Here is a 21,302-nt window from a genome sequence, read left to right as displayed (position 1 = left end):
GACCAGTCTTCTACTAAACAATTAATATAATAAACAAACTCAGACTTCTACAAACTTTATGTCCACACATCCGTATTGAACTCAAGCTTCTATAGAACTAAGAATCATATTTTTTTGGACAATCTAACTCTAGCTATTGAGGATAAACCGAGACTATTATTCTAGACTTTTGGAACAACACCTTGCTGTCTTGTTACGTGGTTTCACATCGTGAAAGGTTTAGGCATGAGCTATCTCTTTTGACAAGGTCATTCTAGAGATCCTATTCTTTAATTTGAATTAGATTTTATTGCATTTATATTAGAATTGAATTTGATAACAAACTTTGAAAATCTACTGCTACACTCATAAAAATTCAGGAAATAACAAGAAGCTCTATTTTTGTAAAATCTATAATAAATTCAATTCCAATCCGTTGCTTCTAGATTTTGGTGAGGATACACACAACATCCCTGAGTTTCAGAACAAATAAGTTTCAGATTCATATCACTTCATTTGATTAATTAATTGTCAATTGGAAATAATGTACTGTTTTCATAAATCGGTTTAGAATTTCCAACAGCAACCCAGCTTCCAAGTGACTTAATTAAGTCTACAAAATACATATGGATATGAAATTTGTACTCAATTAAAGTATACTTACAGTCCTTCAGAATCCCTTTAGTAGCAACTCAAAATATCAACTGCAGAACCAGAAAATCAGACAATTCTACAACAACTACTAAATTTTAAAAATTCACATCTTCTAAACCACTAGGCCAAATTCCTTGAAATTTTTATGGAGAAATCTTGACTTCTTGAAGTTTGATAGAAAAATAATTTGGATGAAAAATTATGTCTAGAATGCTCCCAGTTTTTATTTTGAGTTGCTGCCAAATATGCAGAAAATTCTACATTAAGTAATTTAACAACCTCTCATACCAAATTTTATATTCAAGTCTAAAATTCCTCTAAAACCATAATTATAACTTTCTTTTGACTAATCAAAGTTACCAAAGTGATTAGCACAGTCTCAGGAGTTTAAACCATGGTTTTAAAAATCAAATCGAACCGATCGGTTCAACCAAAATAACTAAGAACCGATCATCTAATCAGTTCGGTTGATTCTAAAAACTTATTGGAAAAAAACCGGTTAAAAACTGACCGAACCGGAAGTTAACCGGTGAACTGTCGGAACAGGCAGGGTTTTTTTGAGGTTTCCAGTTCGGTGGCTACCTCAAAACGCGCCGTTTAAGTTTATAAAAAAAAATGAAAACCATCCATGCCCCAATACCCACCGTATATGCCATCCCAGATCCCACTCCTCTCTTTTCTCTCTGAAAATTGGAGAACCATACTCCCCAAAACGGCCAAACTCTTCTCCTTCGAACTTCGAATGCAGCTCGCAGCCACCATTTCTCTTCGAAGTCATCGCCACTCTTCTCCTCCGAGGACAGACGGTGGGTGCGGCGTCGCGTGTGGAAGGCTGGAGCCTTTGTTCGATGGAAGTTCGAACGCAGCTCGCAGCCACTGTCCCTCTTCTCATCGTTCCTCCTTTCGCCGCCGTCGTAGGAAGGTCTCCTACTCTCTTCTCCTCTCATCGTTCTCGTTCGTCGTCTCCTCTGTTCGAGCTCTTTCTGTCTTTGCCGGCAGTTCCCACTCCTCCGCCCCCTCACTTCCCTTCCTCCCTCGCTGCCAGGAAGCACTGTTGAGTGGAATTATTTTTTCTTGTTTTGTAATTTGCACTGTTGTTAATAATATTGAGTTGCTGTTTTCAGATTTTGTTAATTTGCACTGATTTTTGTTAATACTGGATTTACTGATTTTTATAATTTGTACTGGCTTTACTGGTTTCAAATTGTTGAATGATTCTGTCGAATATTTTTTGCTGAGTTAATTTTGGTCATAATTTTTACGCTTCATCCTCTCATGTTCTTGCTTTTCTTTTGTGTTGATGTTGAAAATGCAATTCTCACAGTGGATAGAGTAAGTTTCTAAACCCAATAAGAAAGCAGTTAATAAAGCATTATTAGGTTCAAAAGAAGCTATGCTTGGGATTAGATGAGGCTGCAGGTGTTCCTGTAAGTTCCTTTCATTGATTTTACGCTTATTATTATGCTTATTCTGTCTGAATGATGTTGATTATAAATTGTATCTGCTGGTAGTAACTACTCTTTCTTTGCAATTCATGCAGATTGAACCAGATTCACAAACAAAACTTTTAGATGCTACCCTGAACTTGGAAGGAGTGTTGTTGGCTAGAGTTCTAGGAGCAGGAGAATTTGATGCTGTCTTTGCTGTTACTTTGGGAGATTCAAGCAGCAATATGACAAAAATATGGAGCTTACTGAATGTTATTTAATATTTGAAGTTATATATTAAATTTTTAATAATTTTATTTAATATTTAACTAAACCGGTTGAACCCAGGTTGAACTCCGGTCAACCATTAAACCAATGAACCAGTCACCTTATCAGTTTATTGATCGGTTCGGTTCTCGCAACCTTGGTTCAAACTCATCAATTCATCCTTTTCACAAGTGCACATATACTTAATTGAACATGTATTTTTCTGCACCATCATAAACATAAATTTTTTTTTCATAGGAGATCATCATCAATCATACACATAATAAATCATCAATCATCATTCAAACACAATAAATTATCAATCCATAATGAACCATCATTCATCACCAGCAGATATAGCAACAAACATAATATTCTGTTTATGAACTATCCCTTACCTTTCTTCGAAAATTCACAAACCAAAGTCTGTCATTTACTACCTTAAATAAAAAAATCCTAACAAACGCAATTAAAGAATTTTGTCAATTCACAGGGCCAATTGCCCAAGCTTCACATAGAGCACGAGGAGTCTTACTCGTGTAATGGGCTGAATTCGATTGATTTGGTGACCAATTAAAGAAATTGAAATTTAACAAGGGTTTCTTTGAATTAGGAAAAGCAACAGAACACAGAGTTACTGATTCTTACCCACCAATAGGGATGGAAAAAGGCCAGGCGGCCTGCTAGGGGCCGTAGCCTAGCCTGGCCTGTTATAAACTAAGCACAAGCTTAGGGTTTTATAAAAGTCTTATTATGTTAATAGGTCAGGTCCAGGCTCACTAATTAGCCTTATTAGCCTGTCAGGCCTGTCTGGACCTGTTAATACATAATTACATATATAAATAATTTTTTTATTATTAACAAAATTATGAGATATTTTAAATTTATTATATTTAATTATAAATAGTTTTGTATTTTTAAATACTTTAAAATTTAAATTTTTTTATAAATATTAAATATGATATTAAAAATATTTTTTTAAAGAATATTTTTATTTTTGTAAAAAATAAATTATCAGGCCTTTTAATAGGCTTCAGGCCAGGCTTAGTACTTTAAAAAAAGCTTATAACAGGCCAGACTCAGGCCAATTCACTACATGACAGGCCAGGCCTGTTAAGAGTAAAGCCTGGCCTGACCTGTTTCCACCCCTACCCACCAAAAAGAACACTAAGGGATTCAGAAAGAAAAAAGGGTAGGATTTCTTCTCTAGCTTCGGTAGCAGCTCCTTTGATGGTCCTCCTCTTCTTGGTGGTTATGAACGCAGATGATGATCCTGTTGACGTTTCCTCTTTCTCTTCCTTGATCAGTCGCCACTCTTGCTTCCTTTCTTCCCTTCGTGTGGTTTCTAGGGAAATTGAAAGGCTTGGCTCATCCATATAACCTATAAGAGGTGGAAAGGGGTGAGCTGGTGCGGCAAAATTTCGTGGTTTCTTCCTCTTGCAACACCACATCTCAGTATTGATTACATGAAGAGGTGATCATAGTTTCCTTCGAAACACGTTTGGTTGTAAGAGAAGAGAAGATGAGTTTAATCAGAGTCTCTTTGGATTTGGTTTATTTAAGGAAGGTGAATTCTATGGTGTAGAAGGAAGATTCCTTCTATACATGTAGAAGACATGTGTAAGGAGATGAGACTGTTATAGTGGCACAGTTTTCTAATTATGAGTTGCATAATGTGATGTGTGACTTTATTAAAAAGAGACAAACTCTGTGTTTGTTGCAGGAGTGGGACAGGTAAATATTGGTAATTAATAGGGTCATTATTATGTGTAAATAAACATAATTAAATTATGATTATTATATTAATATAATGAGCCTGTAATTAGTGGTTGAGATTTTTGTTTTGTGGGCCAAATTTTATATATGTTATTACCAATATGAGTTAGGCTCGAAGTGGAGGAGGTTAAAAATTTGGGTCATGGGGCAGACATACAGAAATATAGGATTGACATATGTTCGCTGTTGTTGAATCCTTCTACCTGAACCTTAGGATTGACATATGCTTTTGATTTTTAGATTTAAATTATTAATTTATTTTTTAATTATTATTATTATTATTATTATTATTATTATTATTATTATTATTATTATTTTAAATAATCAATATAACATTATTAGTGAACAAAAAATTTTAAAATGTAAACTATAATCGGACTTACTATTTAATTTGTTACTGTCTCACAATTCTTATTTTAAATAATTTGATTTCATATTGACAATAAATTTGATTTGTATAAATGCTACATAAGAATAAATAAAAACCTATTATATTTTTAATTCATGATTTTTTGTATTAGGAATTTTCCATATTCCAATTGCAATTTGCAAGTCTATTTATTTTTTGTGGAAAGTAAAATAAATAAAAATTTAATTTTTAAAATAACAAAATAATTGTGTGTTATTTTACAATATTATTATTTACAATAACAATTTAAATCAATTTAATAAAAATAGATATTGTCATGTTATTGTAATGGTATATTTTTAATTCTTTTCTTCCTTTACATATTACAACACGTGATATGCACTAATTTGAAAAACCAATGGAATTCAATTGTTTCCGTATACCTTGTTTTTCAAATTATATGAGTCAAGACATTTACCGATATTTATTTTCTTATTTAATTTGTTTTGATAGGAGTAATTTAAAATAGATGAGGTGTCTTTTCGAAATCTTAACACATTCTCTTTGATATTAATAAGCATTATAAAACTAAGTTCATATACCCACTTGAAACCGAAACGGTCTTCAAGCTTCGTGAGTTCCGTTTCAGAGAAATGGCTCCTGGCAAGGTGCATGTCGTGAGAAAAGGTCCGGTTTCGGGTATATACGTCTTGGGAGGATACTAAAGTTCAGGTAGAAGGATTCAACAACAGCAAATATATGTCAATTCTATATTCCTATATGTCCGTCTCATAATCCAAATTTTCAACCTCCTTCACTTCGGGCCTAACTCATATTGGTAATAACATATATAAAATTTGGCCTACAAAACAAAAACCTGAACCACTAATTACAGGCTCATTATATTAATATAATAATCATAATTTAATTATGTTTACTTACATAGAATAATGATCTTATTAATTACCACTATTTATCTGTCCCACTCCTGCAATAGACATAGAGTTTGTCCCTTTTAATAAAGTCACACATCACATTATGCAATTCATAATTAGAAGATCATGCCACTATAACACTCTCATCTCCTTACACGTGTCTTCTACATGTATAGAAAGAATCTTCCTTCTACACCATAGAATTCACCTTTAAAGATAAAGAAAGCATGGTTTGGTTAAACCGGAAAAAAGAAAAGAAAACCGTGACTTTGTAATAGAAGAAAGAAAAACCGGTTTAATTATAAAAGGGTGGAGTTTGTTTGATACAGTTTTTAGTTTAGGATACGTTCTTATCTCACATGATATATCTATTTTTTTTTCGCTTATCAAGTCTAAATCTACCTTATTATTTTATGATGAGGTGATTCTCAAATATTTATCGAATTTCTCATCACAGAATTTTTTAGAATAATTCTGTGGAGAATCGGGGTGTTACAGCACCTCCTATGTATTAGTTATAATATAATCAACCACCTCCTTTTGAAAAATTAAATAACTTCAAATGAAGCTATGTAAGCAGGCAAGAATTATTTAAGGAAGTAAACAAGGAATAGCAGTAAACGAATATATACATGATAGACAGAAGAATTGCTCCTCTTCTCTTGCCATATTTGCCCGTTAGTAAGAAAAGAGATTTTGAATACATGGTCATAAATTCTGTGTGTATCCTGTGATCAATGCTAAGCAACTAGCAACAGAAGTCCAAACAAACTTCAGCTTCCCTCTCTAAAAACAAATCAAATCACTAGAATGGCAAAGTTTTGCAAAATCAAAGACTATTCCCTTCTTTTGGGGCTCTGAAGTGAAAACCCCGTTTTTTCATGATGATCTGGGATTTCCAGAGCTGAAGTAGCAGTTGCAGTACCTTCATCTTTACCCTCGCCAGAGGAATTATTTCCTTCCAACTGCCCTGACGTTGATGAAGATTTGTTTCCGGAAACATTACCAAGCAGGCTTTTATACATAGTAAGGGCCTGAGCCATCATGTTAGCAGGATTGGATGCAGAGCTAGGAAGCAACATTGTCGTTCCCTGAGAAAAAAGTAAGAGAATATAAGACAAATTTCAAAGCGAAAAAAATGGTTAAATGGTCCTTGCATATAAGTTAGCTTGTAATCTACAACCTCCTTCGCTATGTTACTGAAAGCATGAATATATTGCTCTGCAACCCTTAAACTTGCTGCCTGCAAAGCAAATGACAACATCAATTCCATCCCCCCTTTTATTCCATGATACATGGAAAATTTAAAATAAGTGAGCCAATTAGGAGCAAATCTATACACCAGATTTCCTTTATCAGTTTCAGAGATGATGTCAACTCAAACACCATTCTAGCCTAATGATTATGGATTGCTCACAATAAATCAAAACTACATAAAATAGTCAACCAGACGCTCCAATGAAAACTGTAATAATGACTCTCTCTCACACATGCAAAAAAAAAATGCTGGCATGCCCCAAGCCCCCAACACCAAAAAAAATGCATCATGTAAACAGTAGAAATTCAGATGCAAGTAAACAGTAGAAATTTAGATGCTGCATCTATTTTGGTAAACATATTCAAATGGTTACACAATTGGCCAAAATTCTAAGAAGTTATTGACCAAAATATAATTTATTACTTGCACAAGATGCAGCAGATGGAATATGAATAAAATGACAAATCTCACCTCTGCTCCTCCAATTTCTTTCAGGGCTTTTGACACAAGAAGGATAGCTTCAGCCTCACCTGAAGAAGTATAATTGTAATTATAAAGATTTAGAGATTAAAGATATCAAGAGGAAGCAACAATTTAGTTTCTTCAAAAAAGTAAAGGAAACATAAAGGAAATAGAGAAGTGATTGCATGCCAATTGGAACACTATGTAAGTGATGGCTTGATATAAAAGAATACTAGTAATACTTTGGACCATCAGCCTACATTTCATCATCCCCCTCCCTTCTCACACGAAACAACATTTTATCACAAAGAGAACATACATATTACACATTATAAGTATGAAGAGTTTGCCTGTGATGCTCAGCGGTGATGGCAAATCCTTCTTAAGAATTAATATGGATACATAATTGAAATATGGAAACAGAGCAAGACACGAAATTAACCTTTAGCTCTATTGACTTGATCCATCTTCCCAGCTTCTGATGCTAGGATCACTGCACTCTTCTTACCATCAGCAATGTTGATGTTGGCCTGTCTCACTCCTGTTTAACATTAAACATCATCAATTCCAGTACACACACAATCTTAAAAAGCTGGATGACATGGGTGCCAAAGTCAATTCCAGGATGAGAATGAATTAATGTAAAAATATCACAGTAGAACCTCTCAATAAATGGAAAATCAATTTGATTACCTTCAGACTCAAGAATTTGAGCTCTCTTTTTCCGCTCTGCCTCTGCTTGCATCTCCATAGCGGCTCTCACTCCACGTGGAGGAGAGATATCCCCTGAAAGAAAAATTACACATACTTTCAAGTACAAAATCAGGGGGAAAGGAAAATATTTCAGTTTAAAAAATATGTTAAACTTACGTATTTCATATCGAAGGCATTCCAGCCCCCAGCTTTCAGCAGCCACACTAATGGCCTCCTGCAACAATTTTTTCCATATAATCAATCTTCGTTATTTGAATACAGATGTGAAAAGAGTTGTTCTTTCTATTCATCGAGAAGAATTTGAAAATCCTGTTTCTTTCTTTATCACAAAGAAAACACTAGTCTAACAACTATGGATGGAAAAGCCTATAGCCATTATTTCATGTCTATTCTCTCTCATCATTGTTAAATGAAACCAAGGGACAAAGGAAATTTAGAAACTATGTTCAGGATTTGAAAGAAGATATTCAAATTCCATTAACAAAATAAGCTTGCTTTCACTTTGAAAATAAACCTAGCTTATAAATCCATAATCAAATAATCAAATTACTTCCTAAGTCCTAGCCCGAAATCAGAATACAGCGTAAATGCATGACGAGATATTTTATTTCCAGCAACTGCAAGCCTTAGGATCTATGTTTGTGGAAGGATATTTTCAATTTCCCTACTGCAGATATGTTTGAAACATATTACTGTGCCTTTCCAAATCCACTACAGTTCAAGAAACAATCATTGGGGCAAAGAGAGAGAGATATTCAGCTATTAAATATGCTAGAATGCTCCAATCAATTAATTTTGCAGCATGACACACTGACACATTGATAAGGTATTTAGTAGAAGAGCATACATGATACACAGTGACAAGATATTTCTAACATAAGCCTTATTTATACTTAGCATGTATTTACAGTCACCATTATAATAGTAATAGCCTCTCAAAATAAACGTACTTGAGTCAAACCAATGATACGCTCAACTTTATAGTGGTTCCGAATTGGATATTGAAACAAGTTTATTTCATTGCAGGATAGGGACTAATAACAAAACAGTCACAAACTTGGTGAACATTATGCTTCCGCACTTGTCCCTCATGTATAACTAAATTCAAATAAGACTTTAAAATTACTATATGATAAATAGAACATCAGCTGCAGTTCCAGGAAGTCCAACATTTCCATGTAAAGAGGCACCATGCTCCTCTTATCCAAGATTTACACCAACACCATACAACTTGAAATTCAATTAGCTAGGATGCTTCCTTAAGTAAGAATAAAAAAGGAAAAATATAACAGAAAAGTATACTCAAATTACTTACCACAATCTTCTTATTCAGCGTGTCCCTTTCCTCGAATGTCTTGTCAAGGGTAATCTTACCAAGCTCACTACGCATCGTCGTTTGTGCCAGCTGAATGACAGCATAAATGGGATTCTCTACTCCATAAGAAGCTAGCTTAGGATCCACAATCTACACCCAGAAATTCAAATACTAAATAAACACAAAATTTAAATAGATAATTATCAACACCGTTATTTGCCATTGACCAATAAATGAAATAGAGATGCAAGAAAACAAAGAACAATGAAGACCTTGATGTAGAGAACACCATCAATGAGGATAGTGACATTATCTTTAGTGATAGCAGATTGGTCAGGAATGTTAATAGCCTCCTCTTTGAGGGAATGCACATAAGCAATGCGGTCAACGAAGGGGATCAAGAAATGAATTCCAGAGGGAAGTGTCTTAACGTACTTTCCAAATCTCTCTATCACAAAGGCTTTCTTCTCCGGCACAACGCGAATCCCCCAGTTCATCGGAGGAATGATCTCATAATTCCTGCACAATCAATCAATTAAATTTTCATAAAATCTATAAACAAAAAAATTCAGTGGAAATGAATGAATGAGGTGAGAAGAGACATGAAATAACCTAGAGATAGGATCGCGACTAGATCGGAAGTGGCGGAGGGAGGAGAATCGAGAGGGAAGAGAAGGGGAAGAAGCTGTGCAATGAGTGAGTTGGGACTGGCGGCTCAGCTGAGTGAAATAGCGAACTGCGTTTCTTGCTGAATTGGTTCTCCAAATGGTCGTCGCCATTTTCAAGCTTCCGATTTCTCTGTGGAACAGCAATCACTTCGTAGTGTTCATCTGGGTGGACTTATAAAGCCCTTGTTAAACCCCTTCAATCTCTCCTTTATGTTTTCAACCAGGGTATTTTAGCCGTGCAGACGAAGTTAAACAAAATCCAAATTTTAACGGAAAATAAAAAAATAAATTAAATACTTAAAATTTTAAAATTGTAATAAGATTTAAATTGTAAAATTATTAAATTTAGTATAAATTTTATAAAATTGATTAATTTATCTAAAATTATAATATCAAAATATTTTATGAGTTAAATCAAAATTTTAATTATTATAATATATATACAAGGAAATTTATAATATTATTATAATAAATAAAATTTTTAATTATTTAATATTTAAATATTTGTGTTATATTTAATATATATTAAATATCTTGTAAATAAATATTTGTTATTTTATGTTTAGATAATTATTAAGAAGTTACATGCAAAAACTTGGAGCAAAATTTTATATATAGATTTTTTTATTTAAAAAAAATTCACCCGTTCACAAAATAAAAACATAAAAAAAATTCAACCGTTCACAAAATTTTATATATAGATTTTTTTATATATAAATTTTATAAAATTGATTAATTTATCTAAAATTATAATATCAAAATATTAAGAATTAAATCGGAATTCTAACTATTATTATTATATACGTACAAGGAAATTTATAATATTATTATAGTAAATAAAATTTTTGATAATATGATATTATATAATATATAAATCTAAATTTAAGTATCAAAAATTAAAAATTAATAAAGAAATATAAATTGCCAGTTTATTATTATTTTAAAATTTTTAATTTTTAATATTTTAGTATTTGTATAATATTTAATATATATTAAATTTTTGTAAATAAATATTTGTTATTTTATATTTAGATAATTGTTTAGAAGTTACCTGCAAAAAATTTGGAGCAAAATTTTATATATAGATTTTTTTAGATTTAATTATTCTGTTGGTTCTTATAGTTTCATAAAAATTTTAATTAGGTTTTTATATATATTTTTTTAATTGGGTTCCTGCACTAAATTTTTTTCAATTAGGTCCCTCTTAATAATAATTGGCTTAATTTTATAGGACCCAACTAAAAAAAATAATCCAAATAAAAGAAAAAAAGTGTAGGGACCCAACTAAAAAAAATTAGTGCAAGGACTCAATCAAAAGAAAAAAAAAGTATAGAGACCTAATTAAAAATTTCGCAAAACTATAAGGACCAATAGAGTAATTAAACCATTTTTTATTTCAAAAAAAATATCAACCATTCACAAAAAAAAAAACACAAAAAATATCTACTTAGTTTTTAAAACTATCAAAACTTAAGAATGAACATTTCTCTTTTTTTAAACCATCTTTGCAAAAAAAAAAAAAAATCAAAATTCAATGTCTTTATTGTGAAATTAAGATGAATATATAGAAATGCACTAGAAATTTATAAGAGAGTGTAATGGAATTTTGTTGAGTAAATACTTATTTTGGCCCCTAAAATTTTAATTTGGCCTCAATTTCGATCTAAAAATTTCAATTTACCCAATTGAGACCCTAAATATTAAATCGTAACTCATGTTTGTCCTTAGAGTGATTTTCATTAACGGAATGCTAACGTGGCATGTTAAGTTGCCAAGTCAGATAATCAAAATGGTGTCGTTTTAGATCTGTGCCCAATTTTTACGTAATACGATGTCGTTTGAGGGTTAAAAACGTTTGGTTTATGTAAACCTCGTAAAATTAACGAATAATTAGTCACTAAATTAAATTTTAATAAAAAAAATTAGAAATATAAATTTTATAATTTAATCAGATAGAACTAATTAAAATAAAAATTTTGACACTAATTTTAAAAAATTTGATCCAAAATTAAATCGAACAGACCAAACCGTTCAAAGCAGACCCAAGCCGGACCCATAGGTCCAACCAACCCACTTAACTTAATGAGCTTCAGCTCATTCTCTCTCCCTCCTCATGCAAACATGCTGAAGCTCAGCTAAAAAGGGGAAAGAACACTCTCCAATTACAAACCCTCACTCGAATCTTTGATTCCACATCACTTTTCACTCCGAACTCTGATCGCCGCACCGTTTGTGGCAACGCGTTCGCAGCGTCGAGCTTTACAAAGCTCGGTATTTGATTAGGTAAGGAAGTCATGTTTTCATTTTCAATTCCTCCTCCCCCAATTTCAAAAATTTTATGTTTTAGGTGTTGGGATTTTGGTCAATTTTGATGTTTTAGAGTCAATTTAACTTGAGGAATTAGCGGGCTTTTGTTTGATTAAGGCACATACAAGGTCAGAATCCTTAAACCCTAGTGAATCATATAATTAATTGTGATTGAAAATTGAGTTTATATGTATGGATATGATAAAATGTGTTAGGTAGTTTATAAGTGGATTTGGAACACAATTGAAAAGATTGGAAGCTTGAATAGGAGCTTTGGATGCTGAATTTTGATAGTGGAGACTTGGACCTTGCCTAATTGAGTTGTCTTTGGGTTATACGAGGAAATTGGGTAAGGGATGATTTTGGTTTCTCGTATAAAAAATATAATATGTCGTGAAACTTAGGCTAGACGGGTTAAGATAAGTTTAATTATATGTTTGTTGCATGTTTGGTAGTTTTGGTTAATGTCATGTGTGTCGAGTTGTATGTGGATAAATGAGAGTGATGTTGGATGATATGAATGTGGTGGATGGTTGATTAGGTAATGTGTTGAATGAATAATGATGCTATGTTAATGGGTAAGTTTGAGACTATGTTGATTTTTGAATTCTTGGAGTTGAAATTGAGGCATATGTATGTTAATGAGTAATGGAATGATTGAGAAGAATTGGGATTAAATTTAGTTTGTTTGAGGTTGGTTTGAAAATTTGAGATTTTTTATTTGAGTTGAAAATGTGGTAAAAATAGAGGTTTGGTGTTTTAGATGAAAAACTTGATTTTTAATGAACTTCGGCGGTCCATAACTAGAGCCTCAAATTTTGGATAGGAATGAAATTTATTTCAAATCAAAGATAGTTTTACAAGATTTAAAACAGTATAAATTTTGTGCAAAAATTGAATTTTCTTAAGTTACAGCAAAAACTAGAACTTTTGGTTTTTGTACGTACGCACACTTATGTGCGCATGCACCGAACAGGAGCTGTGTTTTGGCTCGTGCGTATGCATGAGCGGTGTGCGCATGAACACCTTGTGGTTTTCAAAAAACGTGCGTACGCACACTATGGTGCGTACGCACATACATGGACATGCTTGCTGTTGAGTGTGTCCGCACACCCTGGAGCGTACGCACACCTTTAAAAATTTGTACAAGTGTGCACAAATTTGTACAAGTGTGCGTATGCACACACCCTGTTTTTAGCAACTTATATTTTATGATTTAAAATATGGTTTGGAACCTCTGAGCCTCTATTGTTACCCCCTAGGACCATAGAATTGAGTTATAGTAGTAACGAAGGGGCTTGAACTAGGGAGGTGAAGTAACTTAGAGGTGAAGTAAGCTTGAAATGTGATGACTTATATATGAGAAGTGCAAAGATATGACGTATATGTGATATTTATGGCTATAATGAATGATTATGAAATGATTATGAATGAATATGAATGAGAATGAGGCTTATGCACTTCTTTTATCTGAGATACGAGTTTCCCTGAGTAAAGAGTAGTGGCTTGCCACCACGTGCTCCAAGTTGAGACTCGATACTCTGTTGACCGTACGTCGCAAGGGTGACCGGGCACTTATAAATCCCCTGGAAGGTTCCCCCAATAAGCAGAATTTATTTTATGAATGAGAAAAAGCTATGCATAGACTCTTGAAGCTGCGCGTATGAGGGACTGTCCAGGGTTTAACAGCCGGACATGTCAGGTTGGCTTGATAACCGGATGAGACTCATCAGCCATAGGACAGGCATACATCATATGCATATGTTTTCTTTGCTTGTTTGTGCATTAATTGGGATTGCCTTTGTGAATTAGTATATCTAATAGATACATTTGCTACTTGCATTACTTATACTCTAATTGTGTTTTGCTATTGTCTGTTTGTTTGTCTGTGTGGTTCTACCGGAGTTGGAGGATTGGAGGAAAGGTAGAGGATTGAGGGTTTTAGTTAGGTTTTGGTTAAGTTAAAAACCTTAGAGAACCACCCTGTTTATGGTTTTCCGTTTTAAATCTTTAAGTTTTATAATCTAAGTGTCAGAGTTCTAGGATTGCCTCTGGCTTTCCCGGGACCTTATATCTTATGTATGCGGCACCATTACCATGCTAAGAACCTCCGATTCTCATTTCATACGAATATTTGTGTTTTTCAGATGCAGGTCGAGAGGCACCTCACTAGGCGTCTGAAGTTCTTGCAGCAAAGTGAGTCTTTTGGGATATTATGTTTTGTTCTGCTTAGACATGTCTATATGTATAGAACTCTCCTTATGTGTATATTCTACTTTTGCACCTCATAGAGGTTTTATGGAGAACTAGGATTTCTTTTGTGTATTTTGGGACTCGGACCTTTATATGTATGTATGTAAATATTCTCCGGCCAGCCTTAGCTTCGCAGGCTGAGTTTGGAGCTTGATTATTTTGTATCCTTAACCTTCTACTCTCTTATTTTACGATTTTGCTTTACCTATCCTTCAAGACTCCTTGTATATTATATTCTTTCAATTATTATACATATGTATATTTTATTCTAGAGGTCATAGTACCATACCACCTCTATTTTATGACTTAAGCGTAAAGTTCTGTGTGGTAGGGTGTTACAGTCTACACAATGATGACCAAACAAACTAAACTTGACTCTTCTTCTCGCTGCGTGACTTTGACAAAGAGGCTCCTCACCTGGCTTTGCCTCCCAAGGGAATGCTCTGTCCAAACCAAGCGCTACTTCATCCGCAGCGCTCAGCTCCTCGCTAAAGCCCGAATCACCAAGAAGAACCAATCTTCCAGCTTTAATTCTCTCGCAAACGAAGCCCTAGCTGAAGCAGATCAGCAATCGTGCTCAATCCAAGGGTTGCAGCTTCGTGCCTACTCAAAGTAATGATCCTCAATCTGCAAGGGTCCCGGACCTCGGCGCTTGATGCAATCGATGCGGCGCTGTCGCCGATGGCAAGAAAATTTCTAAAGAGAGGGGCGACACACTGGTAAAGCGGGCGGAGCTGAAGATGGCAGTAAGCGAGCAAGACGAAGGCTAAGCTGACATGGCGGTTGCCAATTTGACCAATTGGTGAAGCTGAATCTATGAGTGGCAAAGCGGGCTGGCCTGCCCCGCCCCGCCAAACTAATAAAGGGCAAACTGGCAGGTTGGCGGGCCGGGCTGCCTCTTTTTTTTAATATTTTTTAACAAAATTTTTTCTTTTATGATGAAATTCAATTTAACATAATAACAGTTATTTTATTTTATAATAAAAGTATTTTATCGAATTAGTTTTTTAATATATAAAGTAATATCTTAAATTAATTATTAATCCATAAAAAATTTATAATTTACCATATTAATTTTTTTATGTGAAATTAACAAATAACAATAACTTAACAATTAATAAGTTTCAAGTCTCAAATATAAGTGCATAACAATAATAAAACAAATACATAATCCACATATAAATCCATTTCAAATAATCCTACTATACTTAAAACAAAACACACAACATAATCCATAAATCAACAAGACACCCAAAAAAAATCCATAAATCAATCATCAACTTCCAAATTAATAAAATTTGAGTATGATTTGGAAGTTGAAACACCGCCTCGCCTAGCACTTTAAGGAATCACATCTTCATCTTCACCTTTACCTGCAATTAGAAAAATATTCAAATTTAGAACAAGATATAAATACTTAAATATTATATAAATATTAAATTAGTAACTAACAATCTAATTAGTAATTACCATCAACAAAGCCTTTATTCCAATTACGAGTACAAATCATAGCCTTAACATTTTCTGGCAACATACGACTTCTATATTTGTTAATGACATGAGCTCCAATACTAAAGGTAGATTCCAATGCAACCGTAGTAATTGGAATACTCAATAAGTCACATGCCATGATTGATAACTTTGGATAACGATTCTCATATAATTTCTGCCATTCCAAAAGATCTAAATCTTCCAAATAATCCTTTGACAAAAGTGGCTCCTCCAAGTACGTATCAAGTGGATTCTTTCCACTAGAGACCTCAGTTTGATGGTTACATTTCATCAATTTCTAGAAAAATAGAAATAATCACATATTGTTAGGATAAAAAATGACAATTAATAATATAAAAGAATTAAAATATGTTAAACGTTACTTATACCAACAATTGCAAGTCGCTTCTTGCTTGCACTTTCACGGGTATGGGCCATGGATGAAGATTGAATACTTGGTCCTTGTGCTTCAACAGTTGAAAGAAAATTCTTGTCATATTTTTTAAAAATCTTGTATAATTTTTTTTTCACATGTTCCACCTTCCCTTCACAGTCTCAACATCAATCTCTTCATACATAAGCTCTAAAGTAACAATCTTAAGCCTATGATCAAGAATAGCACCAAATGCAAGAATGATACTATACTTTTTCCAATACTTCTTAAATTTGTTCATCATCTTTTCTCCCATGCTCGTTAGAAGCTTATCTTCACTTCTCAAAATTCTCATCAAAATACATTGAATATGATAGACTTGTAGAAAATACAAATTCGAAGTAGGGTAAGATGTGCTAGAAATCAAATTAGTAGTTTCATAAAAGAGGTATAAAAATTCACATATCCTTTTAGCTCTCCCCCATTCATCAACCGAAGGACAATGCCTATAAGCATGATCGGTTGCCTTCAAATACTCAAAGGCCTTCCGATACTTGATATCACTTTCGAGCATAATGTATGTAGAACTCCATCGAGTAGTAACATCTAGATGCAATCCACTTGTAAAAAGCAAACACTGAATCGCTGAAACACATTCTTTAAACCTTATCATTCTACTTTCCAATCCCCTTACATATTTCACACTTTCCCTAATCTTATCAAATGCATCATGAGCAATTTTTAATCCATCTTGCACAATGAGATTCAAGATATGAGCAGAACAACAAATATGAAAGAACTCCCCATCACACAACAACCAATTATGCATATTTAAAGTACTTTTCAAATGATCTTGGCATGTATCATTAGCAGATGCGTTATCTAATGTAAGAGTCATAATCTTCTTTTCAATTCTCTACTCATTTAAAAGCTCAAAAATCTTGGAAGACAATTCAAATCCAGTATGAAGAGGGGGCATATGACAAAAACTCAAAATTTTACTTTGCAATTTCTAGTTTAAATCAACAAAGTGAGCAATTAATCATAAATAATCCTCTATAGTGATGGATGTCCATAAATCAGAAGTCAAACAAACTCTATTAGGAATGGCTACTAAAGTACTTTTAAGCTTTTCTTTTTTCCTTGAGTAAATTTTCAGCACATTCTCCTTAAGAGTATTTCTAGTAGTCAGGCCTAGAGTTAGACTGATATATTTTACCCAATTCCTAAATTTCTTATTATTAACAATAGAAAAGGAAACATCACAATCAATCACAAAGGTAGCAAACATCTCACGCGATACATAATTATCTATCTTGAGAGCCCCCCATTTTATTTTGCATTTCTATCAAAGATTGACCAATATCCTCAAAGTCTATTTTCACGCACCTGTCCAAATGACGTTTAAGTGACGATGTCCAATATTGTTTACCACCAGTCTTAAACTTCTGTTTGCATCCATCATATTGAGCAGGATCTATACCATCAGTACCAACTCCAAGTTTTGTGAAATATCTCCACACATAAGATGTTGTTTCCTTTGTCCTTTTTTTTAATATCTTATGCAGTTTCAAATCTTTCTTCATTTTCAGGATTTTGTGTTACATTCCCACCATCAACTTCCATAGAGACAAAGTTATCTATAGCAAAATCAACAACTCAACCTAAATAACACAAATACATAACAATATTTAAATAAGTAATAAATCAATAAAAAATATTACAACAGTAAAATTTTAAAAGCATGAAAGAAGCTAAGCATCAGAACTGAACCATCAATAATCTTCGATAATGTTGCATCAAAACACATACACCAAGCATTCAACAAATTAAAACTAAAGTTAATTCATATCCTCCTACTAGTTGTATACTGTTGGAACCAACACAACATGTACATTGAATAATTTATTTTAGCAATGATCAGAGCCTCCAAAATACCTTCCTAGTACCCATTCAAAATCAAAGAATGCATATCAACTAAAACACATATATTAGAAATTAGTTGTCAACTTGCTAGCTCTTGAAACGTATTTATAGCTACCTATAGCTATACTTATATTAGTTAGCATTTTAAAAATAGGAAAAAGAGAGTTGTCTATGTCTTGTTCCAATTTATTCATTAAGAGCTAAAATTGCAACTAATTTAGAATTTCAAGCCAAACATGTTAAACTTGAAAGAGGAAAATCATCAGTTAGGAATTTCTTTTCGGTAAGAAAAAAAAACTTCGTTGCAAGTATAGTTCCAAACTGACAAATAACACTCAATAAAAGTTTAATTTTATTTGTCACGAGTGCAAACTAATAATAATAACTGAGAGTATTAGATCTCGGGTCGTCTTTCAAAGGAATTGCAGTGAGGTATGCATGTTATTGGTTATGAGGTTCAAGGGGGTTTGCGGATAAAGAGACTAGAAATTAAATGGAAAGAAATTAAAGCAAACAACTAAAGATAACAAATGCCAAAAAGAGGCATTCATGGCAAGGATTGAGAATCAATGCTTTCTATCCTAGTCATTAATCGTAACACAATAGTTAACAAGAGCTAATCCTATTTCGTCATCTCCAACATCGGAAGAAGGTATAATGTTATCTTCACATTGAGAGAAAGTCAAATTGGACTAGTTAATCCCAATCCATAGGTAATGTTAATGGATACAAGACTAACTAATCACTCTAGATTACCAATCTAAATTGGGTATTAATGACTCAAGGTTGCCCAATTTCTCTTTCCAAGGTAAGAATGCTCAAAAACTACTCTAAAATTCAATCAAGCATTTCGTCAAATACTTGGAAGGCATAAAATAAAAACATGGTAAATTGCAAGAAATAGTAAATTCTATAACTACCCAATGCAAGAAAATAACACTAACAACTCAGTCAAGCAACAATAAACAAAGAAACATCAAATTACATTAAATAAAATAGAAATTAACAAGAATTCATCAACATAGAAGAGTAGCTCAAAAGAGAAATTAACAATGTAAACGAAGAAAATAAAGGTGTAGGGACAAGAAATTGCAAAGAAAACAAGAATTAAACCCTAGATCTAACAGAAATTAACCTAATTCTACCATAATTCTAGAGAGAAGAGGGAGTTTCTCTCTCTAGAAAACTACCTAAAGCATGATCCTAAGCTAATCTAATTGCTCCCCCTTGTTTTCTCTTGAATTCTGCATCAAATAGCCTCAGAAATCGCCCCCAGCATATTGCCTTTAATGAGGTCACGTGACCAACGTCACGCGTGCGCGTGGTCGACACGTGCGCGTCACCTTGCAAATTCCCTCCTCACGCGTACGCGTGGGTGACGCATGCATGTGGCCATGAGTCCTCCAAATGCTCATTTCTTCATGAATTCTTCACTTTGTATGCTTTTCTCTTAACTTCTTTCACCTAATCCTTGTCTTATGAACCTGAAATCACTGAACAAATATATCAAGGCATCGAATGGAATTAAAGTGAATTAAATTTAGCAATTTAAAGGCCCAAAATACATGTTTTTAACAATTAAGCACAATTAGGAGAAATTCATGAAACCATGCTATTTCATTGAATAAATGTGAGATAAATTGATAAAATCTCCTAAATTCAACACAAGATAAACCACAAAATTGAGGTTTATCAAACCTCCCCATACTTAAACTAAGCATGTCCTCTTTCTAAACCAAGAGAGAGACAAAGGGTATCAACATTTATTCAATGCTAATAAACTATCTAAATGCATTCTATCTAAATGCAACCTATCTACATGAATGCAATTACTTAGTCAAAATAAATCATTTCCCAAGAATACATATATGAATACAAGGGCTAAAGCAATCATATCAATCAAATCCACAATTGAATTGAGTTATTGAAAAGATTCTAAAACTTGCAAGAAAAGGGATGATAACCGGTGAAAATATGTAATTGAGCAATCGAACCTTCACCAGATGTGTATCCGCTCTAGTTGCTCAAGTGTATAGGGTTGATTCACTCAATTCTCCTCTAACCATGCTTTCTAAGATTTATTTTTCATCTAACAATCAACAATTATTCAATGCATGCATACTGATAAACCACTATTTTATGGTTTATCTTGTGCTCAATTGAGTGGATTTTATCAATCTTTCATACACTTGTTCATACAAAATGCATGTTTTACATTCTCCTTCCTGATTTTGTGCTATGATTGAAAACATACTTCTTTGGCCTTATATTTGCTAATATTAATCTTCTCTTATTACCATTCGATGCCTTGATATGTGTGTTAAGTGATTTCAGAGATTACAGGACAGGAATGACTCAGAGGATGGAAAGGAAGCATGCAAAAGTGGAAGGAATACAAGAAACTGAAGGAACTGCTAAAACTGTCCAGCCTGACCTCCTGGTACTAAATTGACCATAATTTGAGCTACAGAGGTCCAAATGACGCGGTTCTAGTTGCGTTGGAAAGCTAACATTCGGGGCTTCACAACGATATATAATTTGCCATATCTGCCCCAAAGACAGGCGATGCGAACGCGTGGGTCACGCAGACGCATGACCTGGCGAAAATGCAATCCGCGCGAACGCGTGGACGACGCTTCCGCGTCACTTTTCCGCGACCTGTACGTACCAGAAATCGCTGGGAGAGATTTCTGGGCTATTTTTGACCCAATTTTCGGCCCAAAAAACACAGATTAGAGGCTACAGAGTGGGGGAATGCATCAATTCAATCATCATACTTTACACATTCAAAAATTTTAGGATTAGATGTAGTTTTAGAGAGAGAGGCTCTCTCCTCTCTCTTAGGATTAGGATTTAGGATTTCTATTCGGATTAGGATTTCATTTTCTTCATTCCAGGTTTAATATTCCTTTACTTTACTTTATGTTTTCTTCTACTTCCATTTATTCTATTACTTTAGTTGATTACTTGATGTTGCCAATTTAGTTTATGGATTCCTATGTTCAATCTAACTTTTTATTTAATATAAATTGAGGTGTTTCAGATTTAATTTTGCTTTATTTTATTTATGAATGCTTTTAATTCAAATTATATTTATTTTTCCCTTTTTGCTTTGGTTAAGTAATTTATAACACTTGAGTTATCAACT

At 33.4% G+C, this 21,302-nt stretch overlaps 2 protein-coding genes across 2 annotated transcripts; both read right to left on the bottom strand.

The window, feature by feature from the left end:
• Window positions 1–5,963: 5,963 nt before the first annotated feature.
• LOC107623984 (uncharacterized) lies at window positions 5,964–10,026 on the bottom strand. The gene is made up of 9 exons (XM_016326403.3): window positions 9,749–10,026; window positions 9,409–9,655; window positions 9,137–9,286; window positions 7,978–8,035; window positions 7,801–7,893; window positions 7,550–7,648; window positions 7,117–7,175; window positions 6,571–6,630; window positions 5,964–6,478 (listed from the first exon to the last, which is right to left on the bottom strand). Exons 1-9 carry the CDS (start codon window positions 9,913–9,915, stop codon window positions 6,224–6,226), a joined length of 1,188 nt encoding a protein of 395 aa, XP_016181889.1. The 5' UTR covers window positions 9,916–10,026; the 3' UTR covers window positions 5,964–6,223.
• Window positions 10,027–16,382: 6,356 nt separating this feature from the next.
• On the bottom strand, window positions 16,383–17,126 carry LOC107620797 (zinc finger BED domain-containing protein RICESLEEPER 2-like). The gene has a single exon (XM_016322917.1). The coding sequence runs from the start codon at window positions 17,124–17,126 to the stop codon at window positions 16,383–16,385; it is 744 nt and encodes a 247-aa protein (XP_016178403.1).
• Between the last annotated feature and the right edge of the window lie 4,176 nt (window positions 17,127–21,302).

This window comes from Arachis ipaensis, chromosome B10 (assembly GCF_059453495.1).
Source record: "Arachis ipaensis isolate K30076 ecotype BB chromosome B10, ASM5945349v1, whole genome shotgun sequence".
Lineage (NCBI taxonomy): Eukaryota > Viridiplantae > Streptophyta > Magnoliopsida > Fabales > Fabaceae > Arachis > Arachis ipaensis.
Note: the sequence above shows the minus strand (reverse complement) of the source record. Positions and strands in the feature narration are given on the sequence as shown.